Source organism: Mastacembelus armatus, chromosome 8 (assembly GCF_900324485.2).
Source record: "Mastacembelus armatus chromosome 8, fMasArm1.2, whole genome shotgun sequence".
NCBI lineage: Eukaryota > Metazoa > Chordata > Actinopteri > Synbranchiformes > Mastacembelidae > Mastacembelus > Mastacembelus armatus.
In genome coordinates this window covers 17,878,707-17,894,795 of record NC_046640.1, presented here as the reverse complement: position 1 = coordinate 17,894,795, position 16,089 = coordinate 17,878,707, and the positions used below count along the sequence as shown (strand labels likewise).

The following is a 16,089-nucleotide window of genomic DNA, read 5'->3' as shown; positions in this document are numbered from 1 at the left end:
ACACACTGAGATGTGTGGAAATATTGTAAGTCATGAGCTGTATTTCAAAGCTATCTGAAAGTGCTTGTTTTATAGTATCTGACTATGTCACCTTATATTGGCATACACCAAGCTCAGTGCAAAGATTAAGGGTGATATTCCTAAAAAAGGTTTTGTGTATCTGATAAAATGCAGAAGACTAATTAGTCACTGAGGCACAATTAACCAAAAATAATTAAACTTGAACTTTTCTTCTTTGGAAATGTTGATTGACACAACACTTTACAAACAGTCCATAGATGTAATTGTGGCTAAGTGTAGCACATGAGCTCAGCAGTTTATTCAGTGAACAACACGCTATCTCATAAATCCATTCTATTCACTTAAATATTTCTCTAATGCTCAGTTGAATATGAAATGTGTTTAGAAAGTGGAAATGTGATTAGCTATCCTATAATACAAAAACAAGGTTGGGTTCCCAGTGGTGCCAGTATTACAGGGAAATAATTATGTGAATGGGCTGGGTGCAGGACAGTTCTCTAAAGCAAATATATAATATTATGCTTGGTTAGAAACTTCTGATTCGTCTCAGAAAACCAGTTCAACATAACAATCATAATAAATGACTTCTTCTTATTGTTACAGTAAAAAAACAGCAGAATAAAATATCATAACACAGCTGCCAAACACCAGCAGACAAAAATAAACTCAGCCATGACAAGAAAAAAAAAATCTGAGTAACACTGATGTCCAAGGCACAGCAACATTTTCTAGTTTTTAATGGACTGTGCTATGCTATTTTAAGATACTGTATCGCTGTCAACATTGAGTAAATCTAGACAGCATTAGCACATAGAGACAGGCACAGTTCAAGGGTTAACAATCATTATACTCACACTCATAAATACAAGAATGGATGTAAGAGGTTAGAGGGATTTATGCAGCTCCTACTTCCATTTATCTGTGTCCATCACTAAGGCAAAAAATGAGTGGCCTGGACAGAATGAAATGACACAAACATCAGCCTCCATCAAGTTTCACAGCAGACAACAGAGTAAGATGTTTGCCAATCCTTATATTCTGTTATACTGTCAAATTCAGAACTCTTTTAATGATGAAATTTTTTGTAGCACTTTGTTAAAGTAGAAATACAAAGATTTTATTGCAGTGATACATAATGCAGGTCTTTTATATGCTATGAAATAACATCTACAAATTTTGCTGTGACTTTATGATTACAATCTCTCCCTGTTTGGCACTATATTCTATATCACACATTATAAATTTAACTCCTATGCTTCTCTTCGGTCAGTATTTTGGTCCCTCTGGACCTTCCATCATCGTTTGTATGTGTGTATGTGTGTGTATCACGTCCCATATGACTTGACCTCTTTAAGTGAAAAGACAAGCTTAGACATAGAAAGAAAAATGTAAGGTTTGTCCATTAAAGTTACACATTTTGCCCTCTTTTTCCCTCTTTCCTCTTGCTTTCTTCTTGCCTTTGTCATGTAGAGCTTTCTTTTATTGTCACAGATCAAGGTATATTTTGTTAAGGTATCGAACACTTGCGTCCTCAAATTTAGAATCATAAATAAAAAGATCAGCCACTCCCATCACAACATCCAGGGATATTACTTGCTCTTGTATTGCATAGTTGGTGCTGCCCTTTACTGTCGATGCTCTTTATCACAGGAGAGGTCCTCAGAGACTGAGGGAACAGCTGTGCCAAAGCCTTATGGTCCAACCCAAGAGACCAAGCCTGGCTTAATTTATCCTGGACTTGTATGCATACATGATGTAATTGATCCCAAATGTAGAGGCCATGTCATATAGTTTACATCAACCTGTGTGCTCTAAGTGGTGCCCAGTGCATTTCTAATATGACTGTGAAGACATGTAGATGTAATCAACTTCTGGCTCAGTGATTTCAAGTTCAGGCTGTATATTCACATGAATATATTAGACTGTGAACACAAAAGGCACTCATAACACTCTGTGATTTTATTATGCATATTGGAAAAACATATAGACATAATAAAGACAAATAATGCAAATATGCAAAAAAATGAATGTGCAGCATGAACAGCACTGATTGAGTGGTCTCACAACACCATTTTTATATGCATCAATGCGTGCACCCAGGTATGTGGGCACACAGACGTTTAGATTTCCAATACAACCTACTGAAATAGGGTCCACATACATGAGCAATTGTATACTACCTGATCTAATTCAACAGCGCCATCTTCTGTCCTGAAGAAACACTGCAAGACTGCAGCAAGTGACAACATGTGGTCCTCTGTTTCTTTTCTTTTCTGGTCTATCTGATGCTATAACCTGCTGATTCATCCAGATCAATAAACTCTTTCATCTCATCCAATAAACATGTCAATAACACTTGCACATATGTGCCTGTGTGCATGCAAGCTTCTGAGATGACTGAAAACCCACCTACATTTATAACAAGGCTGTGAGCCTGAGGTTTCTGTTGCTTCATACAAACAATAAAAAGCCTTTCAGCCCACGTCTTCTCTCCTCCCTCTAGTTTCTTTTTCCCAGTGCTTTCTCTTTGTTCTTTACCGTACCCATGTCCTTAATCCTTCTTTTCTGTGCCTCAGCTATACACATACCTTCTGGAATCATTAATTTATTCTCCTCTGTTTTCACTCATACTTCTCTTATCGCAGCTTTGTTTTTTCTCCCTGTTTCCTTTATGTATCCTCCCACCCTCTGTATTTCTCAGTTTCTGTCTGTTTCCTCGTTCCTCTCCTGACATCTCCCTCCGCCTCTCGCTTCCTCTGTTCGACGTCATAGTAACCACAGTGTAAAATGCAGGGCTTGCTTGACAGTGACAACCAGACAGATGAGCACCAGAGGAGGGGGAGTAGCAAAAATGAGGTGGCAAAGAGGGACTGAACCACACCCACATCGCTGTGACATACAGAGTGTATGGACTATTAAGGCTATTTTGCTAGCAAGCTGTGGGCAAGGTCGGCTTTAGGCTGCAGCATTTTTAATGATGTGACTCATTCTGGCATGGTGCAGCAAACTGAGCATGTAAGCAATGCAAAAGGGTTAGAAGAGGTCTGCGTCAGAATGATGTGTCAGAGGGCAGAGGCAGAATGGAAAGGGGGCGGAGGAAGAGAGAGACGAAGGGAAGGGTCTTCTTCTTTCCCTTTCGGCTGCTCCCTTCAGGGGTCGCCACAGCGAATCATCTGCCTCCATTTAACCCTATCCTCTGTATCCTCCACATCCAGACCAACTATCCTCATGTCCTCCTTCACTACATCCAAGAACCTCCTCTTTGGTCTTCCTCTAGGCCTCCTTCCTGGCAGCTCTAACCTCAGCATCCTTTTACCAATGTATTCACTGTCCCTCCTCTGAACATGTCCAAACCATCTCAATCTGGCTTCCCTGATTTTTAAAGATTTTTTAAAGAAAAGGCCATACCAACTTTTCATTATATATAAATATTTCATTTTCAGTGGTAAAGAAAAACGATGGACATGAGTGAACTGTTGTGTTCATCCAAGGACACACTAATTTGTATTTTAAAGGCTTATTGGTTCATCAGTCAGGACATTACACAACATGTGCTTTCATGTACATGCACTTACACACAATTTTATTTTTTTATACCCAGAAATTAAAATACAGTCATTCACCAAACAAAATTTTCACCTCCAAAATTAAAGTGCTGGGTCCCATCATGAATCCTCCATCCATCTGATCATATGGTTTTAATACCCAGTCTGGCCTGACTTATACTAATTTACATGGGGCAAAACAGGGTAGACTACTGCTTCTTAATGCTGCTAACACCAGGACACACCCAGCTTATAACAGAGGTCTGCATTTGATTGTGTGAATGTGTGTGTACTGTATGTGTAGGTTGGTGAGCGTTTGTAGATGGGGATGGAAGCTTGGGGGCACTGTCATAAATAAAGCAAGTCTGTAAAACCTTTGACTCAGTAACAAAATAAGTGACATAATGCCTCCTTTATTTGACTAAAAATACAGGTTTACAATTGTATGATTCCTTTGTTTCTGTCACTGAAACACTTTCCCTGTCTGGTTTAGTGACAGTTTAACTGTGCACAAACCTAGGAGCAAGACAAGAATATATACCAGAGACAGCAAATACTGATTTATTGCCTGTCATGAGTATTTCAATCTTCCCCTGACATGTTAAAAAACATAGCACAAAACAGTTATAGGTATGTTTTCACATAATACTACAGGTTTTTCACATCTTCATAAAAAAGTCATGAAGATTTAAAATATCAGCTGAATACAGTACAAATAAAATTAAAAGCAATTGTATAGTGGGAAAATAGGGCTTGTGATGTCACCGGTTTATGTCTGCAGGAATAAATGAGGCAAGCAACGAGAAAGTTAATGTTTTTCTTTATAGCGATGAATAAATGCAGTCAGCTTATAGACAATCAAGTATACACACATTTATGCTTTTCACAAACAGCTAAACGATAGTAAAAGGTGAAGTGAAATGAGAAATTTAATGAATGGAACAAATACGTCGTGTACCTACGTCATCAATCCCCTGCGGAAGGATATTTCTATGAGAAGTGTAGTTCCGGGACACGGAACTACTTCTCAAAATTGATAGGGAAAAACCTTAAAGGGCGTAATGATACCACGGCGCTAGCAGGTGCACAACGCAGGACAAGCATTAGTGCCAGACGAATGATGGTTTAGCGTGGTGTATTTTCCAGTTTTCCAACCACCGAAGACTCGCCCGACACAAATTTTAAGAGTGTGTTTTCGCTAGAATAATGTCACGGTAAGATATGCGCGCAAGCTGCTGTTGCTAGTGTTAGCTAAAAGCTAAAGGTAGCATATAACGGCTAACAGCTGGCAACTCAGGCTCAGTACATTAGGTTGGTGTCTGAGGGGGATGTTAGGAGTTTTAACTATTAATTTCTCTTTGTCTCACCGTATGTTTTGTGTAATAGCATTTGTAAATGAATGCACTTGGCCAAACGTATTGTCTTACAAAAAAAAACAAAAAAAAAAACAGGTAGCTTATTGCTCGTTTTACAGTCTTTTTTTGACTGCACCTGACGTCAGCTGGAGTTTGACGTAACGATAATTTATTGATGAACTGTTGAACATTATACTTTCTAGAGGACGAGATTACAATGGATAAACACAAGTACAAGCAGCAGGACAACTTAAACAAAATCTCGACATATCGATATTTTTCTTCTTCATCGTCTAATGAACTAACTAATGCGTAACGTTACCATCTGGTTTAGGCACCTTTAAAGTGAAGCGTGTTGTAGTTTGGTGCGTTTAGTGAACTCTCTGACCAATATCACCAATCCTGTTGAGTCACTTGTTGCTATGTGTTTGACATCGGCTGTCTTATGACTTGTTGTAAGTAAAGCTTGAACACTGTGCACAGATCAGCGTTAAACCAGAATTGACAAGAGTTGCAACCCCTCCCTCTCCCCCTTGCGCTCCATTTCCAGGAATTTCCCATATATTCTTATATCTTTTTGTTTCTCTGCTCTTCAGAAGTGACATTCTGTTCTCTACAGAAGCATATGCCCCTGTGTGTAACTGAGACTATGCATGGATCTGTGTGTGAAAGAGAAGTGAAAATACAGTCTACCAAATAAAACTTTGAGTGCCTATATTCAGCCAAAGCTAACTTGGCAGGGCACAAGGCGGTAATTCTGACATAGGTGGGCGTATTCACAAGAGGGGAACATGAGCCACCACTGTTGTAGTTACTGTGAGAAATAACTGGCTATAGAAGGCGTCGCGAAAGCAATCAGGACTACACATTCAGTTATCAATAACAATAATATAATACAGATTCTCTCTGCAATTGTAAAAATACGGCTTTGCCATGAACACATGCTTTCTGTATGTCGAGCAGGATGTTTCTCTTTGCTTTTCTTACAGCAGGGTGTTCACCAATGTGTAAACACAGGTGAGCACAACCGCACCTGAGCACAGAAAAAGAGCTTGTGTAAGATGGGAAGACTCCCTGTTACAGGCGCAGCCAAGTCCTCTTACAGAAATTATTCGGTCTCTTCATGCTATAACTGTGATTTCTGTGACTATAGTACTTTATCCTATCAGAGAATTGGTTTTCTAGTAGGTTTTGCCATGTTGTGGTCCACAAGTTATAGTACACCAAACATCAATTCTTTAATTGTTAACCACAGATTATTTATTGTCATTGTTATCCACAGATTTATTGTGTAGGTTATCCATTGCAATTGCAATTCATGCCATAGTTGCTCTTATGTCAGTTGATATTAATGACTGTTTTATGTCAATATTGTACTTTTATTTAATTTTTTCGAGATGATGTTCAAACATTTCTGTCTGGCCATTTTCCAACACATATACACATTCTGTAATGATTTATTATAACATTTAGATACAGATTTTCACGATAGTGAAAGCGTGAGACACATTTTATTACACAGTATATTGTATCTTCACATTGTTACTGGCTGTGAGGTCAATACTAATATTGGAATTTCACTTAAGAAAAATACGTAAGCATAATAAAGGAAATAAATTTGAATTTTCGAATATCTGCCACTATTATCCCAATATAATAACATCGTGCTAGCCCTGTGTTTTCATATAATATTGGTTTTTCCTCTTGGTTAAATTTAGCCACAGTAACAGATAATTTCTACAAATAGTTACATGTCATGGTACTGTGAACCTAGTTGTTAACAATTTACAAATTTGCTGGAATTCTATGTGAAAACTCTGGGCAAAGAGGCAAGACAGCACAGTGAACCACAAAGGTTATCATATTGGCTATTGTCATTTTCAGCAATCTGATTTTTTTTTTTTTTGGGCTTAATTGTTTGGTTTATAAAATGTCAGCAACATTATAAAAAAGAATTTCCATTGAAATTTCACAGAGCCCATAGACTTGTTCACTTTGCAAATTTTTGTCTAATGGTAAAACCTGCAAAATAGTTTGTAGTCACAAGACAAAAAAGCAGTTCATTCTCATATTTGACATGCTGGAAGCAGAAAATATTTGGTGTTGTTTGAAAAATGGCTTGATCGGTCACTAATTGACATCTAACTTGCTTTTTTGTTGCAGAATTTTGCAGTTAGATTCATTTTATAAGTGTAGCTTGCAGAAGGGCTTCTGTCATACTGCTTTTCTTGGCAGGTGATTAAACCATTCTTGTAAGGGAGTTACTCCAGCATCCCAGTATTCCCCTGAACTAAACACAGTGTTAGTGTGGAAGTACTTGGCCACTCTCCAAACCTCAAATTGATTTCTCATCTCTCTTAAGTTCTAAATCCCTCTTCAAAAGCTGCATGCCTACTACTGGAATGAATCATTTTGGCAGAGTGTTTGCATGTTGGTGAGCTGCTTTTAGGGGTTTTGGCTGTTATAATATTGATGTTGGCTGTTGCTGTTTGAGTGTAGTTTATCTGTGCTTACATTGCAAAAAGTGTCCCCTCTCTGTTACACTATGCATTCTCCAAATGTATTAGTGTAACATTCATCTGTTTTCTGTCAGCCACTTACATTATACACCCCTCATTTATTATACATTAGAAGTTGTCAGGGCCTCTGAATAAAAAAAGAAAAAAGATTAAATTCACATTTTATAAAGCTATTCACTGAAATTAATAGTGAGTAGCTTATGAGTTCATAGTTGTCATCTGAAAGTATCTTCACAGAATGTTTAATTTTGCTGCAAGACCTGTATAGTCTAAAAATAGACCAGACACACACACAGAGACACACACACAGAGACACACACACAGAGACACACACACAGAGACACACACACAGAGACACACACACAGAGACAGAGTTAAGTGAAGCAATTAGCCTCTGGTAAGTACAGTAGTCATGTGGTCATGAGAAGATACACAAACACATCTCCCTTTTCTCTCTCTCTCTCTGAACCTCTTCCTCACCAGTTGTAAGGACTCTTTTTCTCTTTAATAATGCTAAAAGAAGGAGCCTTGCTTTGTTACAGGATTGTCCACAGATTGTCTATAATCCAGTATTGAAATGCCTTTCTCTGGTTTTCCTGTCTATAGAGTGGGTGCTATCTGTTGACTGTTTTTCCAGAGTGACTCCATCCTCTGCATATAGAAGCTGTTCAGTCACCTACCAACAAAATGTCAGGTATAGATGTGCATACATTTGATTTCCAGTATAAGTGCTAAGAATTGTCTCTTTAAAAAGAAGTTTCTTTAAACTGCCATTATCATCAAGATGCAATTGCTTCCACTGCAAATACACACTGATGTTGAATTGCAGAAATAATGTTACTGGTTGTTTCATTCATTGTATAAAATGTTTTCACAGTACTGTACACTATTTTTGAGTTTCTTTTTTAACCAGCTTCATCATTGTAAATGTTTTGTTGTATGTGTCATGTTTTCTGTTTTTCTAATACACTACTTTCTCTGTTTCAGGTACCTACACACCAGCCCCTGGTGGGCCATTCTCTGCTCTCACTCCAAGCATGTGGCCCCAGGACATTTTAGCCAAGTGTCATCAAGTGAGGATGTGGCTTCATATATTACTTATATACTAACCTTCAAAAGTATTTTTTTCGTCTCTAAACAAAAGGAATTAAGACCCCTAAGATCATAGCAACCTGCAGAGAAGAGACATCACCTGATCTTCATGTGATACTGACACCTGGTGGTGTCCTGGTGCTGTACTTGATTGTCATTAGAAAAGCTGGGTCTTTCACAGTTGACTGATACGTATGTTGTTTGTCTCTACAGAAAGACTCCTTGGAACAGTCTGATCCTAAATATGATGAGTTTGGCTTCAGAGTGGACACTGAAGGTAATGTGTTTACTCATATGAATACAAACGTGTGCCCGTTTCTAAGACAGCCATCACAGTTAAATAACAGACAATTAATTTCATACTTTACCTGAATTTGCTCCTTATCTGTTTTTCAAACATGCTTAATTGCATTCAGATAATGGACAGCCCAGGTCCTGGCTGGGCTCTGAAGGCTCACCCCAGCGTGAAGACCCCCAGCAACGACTGCGCTGGCAAGCCCACTTGGAGTTCACCCACAATCACACAGTGGGTGATTTGACCTGGGAGCTCATTGATCCCGTCCTTCCACGCTCTGAACGTCTGCGTTCCCTGGTGTTAGGGGGAATACCCCACAGCATGAGGCCTCAGGTAAGTAGACTTGCATGCCGATGGTGAACTATTTGTGGCATTATCTATAATACTAAAGTGAAATAAAATACATCTAAAATTATTGCTACTAGTGTGCTAGAGTTGGATTATAGTGTCATTACATTTTTAGTCATTGCAAAGGACACAAAACAAGCTTAAGAGCTTTAAATACGTCCAATGTGTTACTGTAGCTGTGGATGCGTCTGTCTGGAGCACTGCAGAAGAAGAGGACCTCAGAGATCTCCTACAAAGAAATTATTAAGAACAGCTCCAATGATGACACCATCACAGCTAAACAGGTAGATTCCTTAGCTGCATATGCAAGTGTAAACCATCACAATCCTATCGCAGTCTCCCTATCAAACATAATACTTTTTGAGAACATTGCTCACTAATATTGGAAATGACTGCTTAAATGGAATTAAAGAATGTCATGAAATGTCATTGTCACACCAAACAGCCAAGTACTTTCAATTTGATTTAGTCAGATTCAATAAAAAATCAAATCTAAGTTGAATCTGTTTTTTCATACAATCAATTTTTGGTGTTTTGCTGTAAAAATGAATTGATTAGACTTTTGATAACAGACTGCTTACATCACACTAGTACGGTATTTTTTTCTCTGTACCCACTCCCTAACCTTTCCTAATGTTCTTTGTAATCATGATGGTTGATCCTTATTGACCTCTGTTTCAGATAGAGAAGGACTTGTTAAGGACTATGCCAACCAATGCATGTTTCAGCAGTCTGACCAGTGTTGGAGTACCCAGGTTGAGACGGGTATTGCGAGGACTTGCCTGGCTATACCCAGACATCGGGTACTGTCAGGGTACTGGCATGGTGAGATCACATTTATTGTATAAAAAATTTGATGTCACCTTGACTAACAGCATTACACGAGTCAAGTGAGTGAGGACAGAGAAAATGCATGCACACTTTCAGTTTGTAAATTATTTTCTTATAATAGCGATCACATTGCTTTTACGTTATTTTTGCTCTTTTATTTTGTCTTGCCTTTGGTATTTCTTTGTTCCCATGTTTTTCCCCTTCTCCACCAACCTATGTCTTGAAACCCATAGGTGGTTTCCTGTTTGCTGCTCTTTCTTGAGGAGGAGGACGTGTTATGGATGATGTGTGCCCTGATTGAAGACCTCCTTCCTCCATCTTACTTCTCTTCCACTCTACTGGGAGTCCAAACAGACCAAAGGGTCCTCCGACAGCTAATTGTTCAGTACCTGCCAGCTCTCGACCACCTTCTGCTGGAACATGACATAGGTAATCAAAAAGAGCATTAACGCAAAAGCTGAATGTAGTGCATAGAGTGATACCCCAGTTTTGATTAAAGTTTGATTGTATTAAATTGTAAAATCCCATACTAAACAAAAAAAATAGAATCGTGAGATTAATGTGTCTATAGTAATTTTGCAATCTTGACCAAGACTTGCTGGAAGAAAAAAAAATCTGCATATTAGTGGGACATTAATGGCTAAATAAAGGATGGATGGATAGATACATAGACGGATAAAGTAACATCATCTAATCTCTCATCATCTGTTCCTTCTTATTCATTCAGAGTTGTCATTGATCACACTACACTGGTTCCTGACCTCATTTGCCAGTGTGGTGGACATCCGTTTGCTCCTTAGAATCTGGGACCTGCTCTTTTATCAGGGCTCACTGGTTCTCTTCCAGGTCACTCTGGGGATGCTGAAGATCAAGGTATTTGCACTATACCACCTACTTGTTGAATCTTGACTTCCTCATACAATCTACTTTGTTCTAAGAGTTTAAGAATGTGTTTTATTGTTTCAGTCACCCAGTGTTTATAAAGACACCTATTTGATTTTCTTGTATAGAAGATAATGATGATAATTTCTGTTTTAACAAACATGATGTTGCATTCATTCATGCCAACAGGCGTTAAACACCGCAATAGTTAGGTACCATTCCAAACCAGCTATTCATAAGATACTGTCAATGTTGACTAAAGCTTTCTATGCAGTAATAATCCATGTTAAATTTACTCCTTGCCTCCACAGGAGGAGGAACTTGTATCATCAGAGAACTCTGCATCCATTTTTAATACTCTGTCAGACCTGCCTAGCCAGCTCAGAGATGGACCTACTGTCCTTGGGGAGGCTATGAGGCTAGCAGGGACACTGTCTCAGGAAACTTTAGAAGCCCACCGACACAAGCACCTAGCCTACATCCTCAATGAACAGGCACAGCTCAACAATGGAAATAATACAACGCTCAACACCAATCTTAACAAGGTCAGTATTTTTCTACTGAAATAGAAATGACGTGTGCTGAGAATACTTATGATTGTGCAAAATAGTTGGACTGATCAGAAACTGAATTTGTCAATTTACTCAAAATAACACAGAAAACAAATGACTTATATTGTATTTGTTCAGGTGGTGAGGAGACAGTCCCTCCGCAGGAAGTCCACCCTAAGCTCTCTGCTTTTTGGAGAGGATGAAGCGGAGGCTCTAAAATCCAAGAACATCAAGCAGACTGAGTTGGTTGCTGCCCTACGAGAGGCCATCGCTCGCACTGCAGAGCACTTCCGCTGTTTGGACCCACGACACTCCAGCACTGTGAGTTCACACACTGCAGTACAGGAACAGTGTGGTTTATGTCCTGTTCTGGACTGTGAATCAACCAAAATACGAAGGTCACTGACTTCTTCCATTTGGTTTCCTAAGGACCTGACTCCTGACTACTCCATGGAGAGCCACCAGCGCGATCATGAGAACTTCCTTGTTGTGTCCCGCAATCGGCGGAGACGAGCAAAAGCTTTGCTCGACTTTGAGCGACATGACGATGATGAACTGGGCTTTAGAAAGAATGACATCATCACTGTGAGTCATGACTTACATAACAAAACACTGCTTATTGGTGTTTCTAATTCTTAATCAATATATTATCTTTCTCCCTCAGATCATCTCACAGAAGGATGAACACTGTTGGGTTGGGGAGCTCAATGGGCTTAGAGGTTTGTGCTTTTCTTAGGTATCAACAATCACTGTTATCAGAATTGATTTTTTTTTTTTTTTTTGTTCAATGAACTGTCCTTTCAAACATACCTTATCTTGCAACTCAACCTGAAACAGGTTGGTTTCCAGCAAAATTTGTGGAGATCCTAGATGAAAGAAGCAAAGAGGTAAGTATGCAGTTTCATGTTCACCTCAAATGACTTGCTTGATTTGTCCAGGCGTTATAAATTCAATTTGATTCATGTGATATCAATGCTTGTAATCCCATTTCTTCACATTCCCTTTCCAGTATTCTGAATATTTATTTTTTGAGTGTTCTAAACTTTGAGTGGTGGTGCTGTGTCTGTCCCCAGTACTCATTAGCAGGTGATGATTCTGTGACAGAGGCAGTGACAGACTTGGCCAGGGGCACATTGTGTCCAGCCCTCAAGGCCATCTTTCAGCATGGTCTCAAGAAACCGTCTATACTGGGGGGAGCATGCCACCCTTGGTTATTCATAGAGGAAGTAGGAGAGCTTTGTTTTTTTTTTTTTTGTTGTTGTTTTTTTTTTTTCAACATAGCATAATACAACAGAGTTTTGTATAAAGTTCTGTATAAAATTTTATCCATTCCATCTCTTAGGCAGCCAGTAGAGAGGTAGAAAGGGACTTCAACTCTGTCTACTCCAGATTGGTGTTGTGTAAAACCTACAGGTAACACTGAGACAGACCAGTGTGATGGTGTTTTTCCTTTGTTTTGTCAAACTCTGTATTCACCCAAATATTTAGTTTGGGTGCTGGATATTGTAAAACTCCTGCAGGTGTGAAACCAGTGAATCTGATGAAAACTGTGAATTCATCTATGACATTTTTAAGAGAAATTTCTGTGCATATCAGAGATTTCCTGTCTTATAACATAAGTTACTCATTGTCTTTACCAGGTTAGATGAAGATGGGAAAGTTTTAACACCAGAGGAGCTGCTATACAGAGTGAGTACACATTTAAAGTTAGTGTTAGCTTTCAACAGTAAGTATTTCTTTAAGTAATGTTATTCTAGTGAGACAGAGCCATGACTATATGTGCAGCCTATAGAAGTACATGACTGCCCCCTGTCTGCTCATCCCAGGCAGTGCAGTCGGTCAACATGAGCCACGACTCAGCACATGCTCAGATGGACGTCAAGTTTAGGTCTCTTGTCTGTGTTGGCCTCAAGTAAGTTTTCCACACTGACACACAGTAAGTCATCACAGTTACTCTGTACATGGAATCTGAGACAGCAAGTTTAAAAATGTATAAATCCATGTATTATGAGTATATCTACATATACACTTGGGCTGTTTTCCGAATGTGTGTTAGTGAGCAGGTGCTGCACCTGTGGTTGGAGGTACTGTGTTCCAGCATGGCTGCTGTAGAAAAATGGTATCATCCATGGTCCTTCCTTCGCAGTCCTGGATGGGTACAGATCAAATGTGAGCTCAGGTAAGAAATGCATAACTATATAAATAAAAACTATATTTAAAAAAAAAAGTATGGAATGAGTATGGAAACTTTTACCAAATAAATCATCAATAGTTAAGGTAAGCTTTATTGGCAGTATTAAATGCATTGTGTGTTTTTCACTCGCTGTATTCCACATTACCCGGCATTATTTTATCATGGTAAAATATAAGAAAATTGACTAAACAGACAGAAAGTTATATAATAGAAAAGTTGTGAACACATAATCTGACAAAAATGACTGTTGTCTTTTCAGGGTCCTATCGAAGTTTGCCTTCAGTCTCTCCCAAGATTGTGAGCTACCTGACAAAAAAGAGGTAAGAAAGGCAGATCCACCCCAACATCCTCATATAGAGCATGAGTAAGCAACCCTTACTATTCAAGGACAACTTATTATTCAGGGAAAAACTTTTTACTAACTTTATACTGTTTCAGAAATCTGCTATTCTGAAAGCAGAAGTTATGGATGTGCTGGTTCAGCATCACCTCTTTAGTTGGGATCTCTAGGTAACATATTTTGTATGACACTGTAGATGTATGTAGTTTACATACAGTAGCTGCTGCTTTATCACACCCTATCAAACATGTCATCTCTCCAGTTTTTGTCTATTATATATTTTACTATGTTTTTTCTCATTTTGTAGCATTGCGGAGCCTTCTCACATTTAGCACTGCAGTAGATGCATTGGTGCCAAAAAACATTTTTTTGTTGCCGTCATGTCATGAATTCGTCCTTGGGTAAATGATTTACACTTTTTTTTCTTTTTTTCCCAGGAGAAGGAGCAGAGGCCACTGAAAGAAGGAGTGCAGGACATGTTGGTGAAACATCATCTCTTCAGCTGGGACATCGATGGCTAGACACACAGCATAAAAACAGCAGAATCCTACCCTGTCCTGTGCGTCTGTGTATGTTTGATGTCTCTTCACCTGATTCTTGCAGACTGTCAGTCATAAATAAGACACTCTTGTCTGCTACAGTAAGTGACTGTTTCACAGACCCTATCTGTCCCATCACCTTTCAGCATTCAAAAGTGGTGAAATCCTAATGATAAAACTGAAACTCTCATGTCATAAAGACTGACTGGCTCTTGTAACCTGAGGCATGTGTGCATTAAGATGCATACTTTATCTTTATTCAGAATCAGTACAGGAGGTTAAATATCACAGTTGAAACTATAGGAAGGCATGCTGCAGTACAGAAATGTCTGTACCCACTGGACTGGAACACTTAAGGAATCCTTAATTACTAACTATACTGGCTTACAGCCTTTTCATAGCTGTGTGTGTGTTGTGCAGGGGTGAGATGTACAGCCCATTCTGTTCCATTGGTTGTATAAATGCAGCACCAGGTGATCACCACAACACTGACCCTTTTAAATGGGTCAAAATTCCACATTCCCTGTAAATTGCCAAATATTAAGGCTAAAACAGAACATTCGTATGCCTGTTTATTGGAGCTGTTTTACTTTTTTTGAGAGGAATGCTGCTTTCCTCAGTATCAGGAATTCTGAAAAATATTTCACTAGACAGTAATGTTGCACATGCCAAGCGAAGCCCTTTCAAATCGTGATACACCACTATGGATATGTGTGCTACCTTCGCAGCGGTAGTGAGCAGTGTGCACTTGTATGACATAATGTAAATGAAGTACATAAATACTTTGTGTTACAATCTACAGTAAATAAATGTTACTGTCATTTCTGACTAATGTACCCTTGCATGTTAAAGCAATCTAGAACAGAACTTTAGTGCTGACTTAAAACTGCACATACTTGCGATTGCCAAACCGTGGACCATTCTTAAAAATAGGAGACTATAATTGGGGACTTGAGTGGGTTGATATGTTAACAAAACTGAATTCTTTTTGAATTTTTTGTGATGCACAGGTAAGCAAACCTATTGTACACTTTGTTCACTTCTTTAGTGATTTTTTTTTTTTTTTTTTTTTTAAGTTTTGGCTCTTGCTGCATATAATAGCAACAATTTAGCTGTATTGGTTGCTTTTCCTGCCAAGAAGCAGATTAGATCTTGCAGGTGAAAAGTTTTAGTACAATTTCAGTCAAGATTTTCTTATTTATTTTTTTACCTTCATTGTTTTTTCATAACTTTCCCATGTGCAGGAAACATAATTAGTTTCAGATTTTAACCTGTGTAAATCACATTATGTTGATAGATAAACATTTACAATAGAAATACACACAAATATTCTGCTGATTGGTGTCTTCTCAAAGAAAATCAAACCAGTGGTTCCCACCTTCCTTCTGTAACACATAGAACTGAGAAGCGATTATGCAACCACAGTCCTACCCTTACTGTACAAGAGTATATTTGAGAAAAATAACATAAATCTTGAAACCTCTTTTCCTGGTGATTTATTCCAAGTTACGTTTTCCCACTCCAACAATTACATTATCAAGTTAAGTTTCCTGTTTCATATTACTTGAGGACATTTG

At 38.6% G+C, this 16,089-nt stretch overlaps 1 protein-coding gene across 1 annotated transcript; it reads left to right on the top strand.

The window, feature by feature from the left end:
• The first annotated feature begins 4,612 nt into the window (after window positions 1-4,612).
• On the top strand, window positions 4,613-16,047 carry sgsm3 (small G protein signaling modulator 3). The gene is made up of 21 exons (XM_026324784.2): window positions 4,613-4,780; window positions 8,047-8,134; window positions 8,428-8,513; window positions 8,746-8,809; window positions 8,949-9,160; window positions 9,352-9,459; window positions 9,857-10,000; window positions 10,240-10,435; window positions 10,734-10,879; window positions 11,200-11,433; window positions 11,578-11,760; window positions 11,869-12,024; window positions 12,104-12,158; window positions 12,277-12,326; window positions 12,513-12,665; window positions 12,782-12,852; window positions 13,080-13,128; window positions 13,266-13,351; window positions 13,496-13,618; window positions 13,893-13,953; window positions 14,411-16,047. Exons 2-21 carry the CDS (start codon window positions 8,128-8,130, stop codon window positions 14,492-14,494), a joined length of 2,268 nt encoding a protein of 755 aa, XP_026180569.1. The 5' UTR covers window positions 4,613-4,780; window positions 8,047-8,127; the 3' UTR covers window positions 14,495-16,047.
• Window positions 16,048-16,089: the final 42 nt, after the last annotated feature.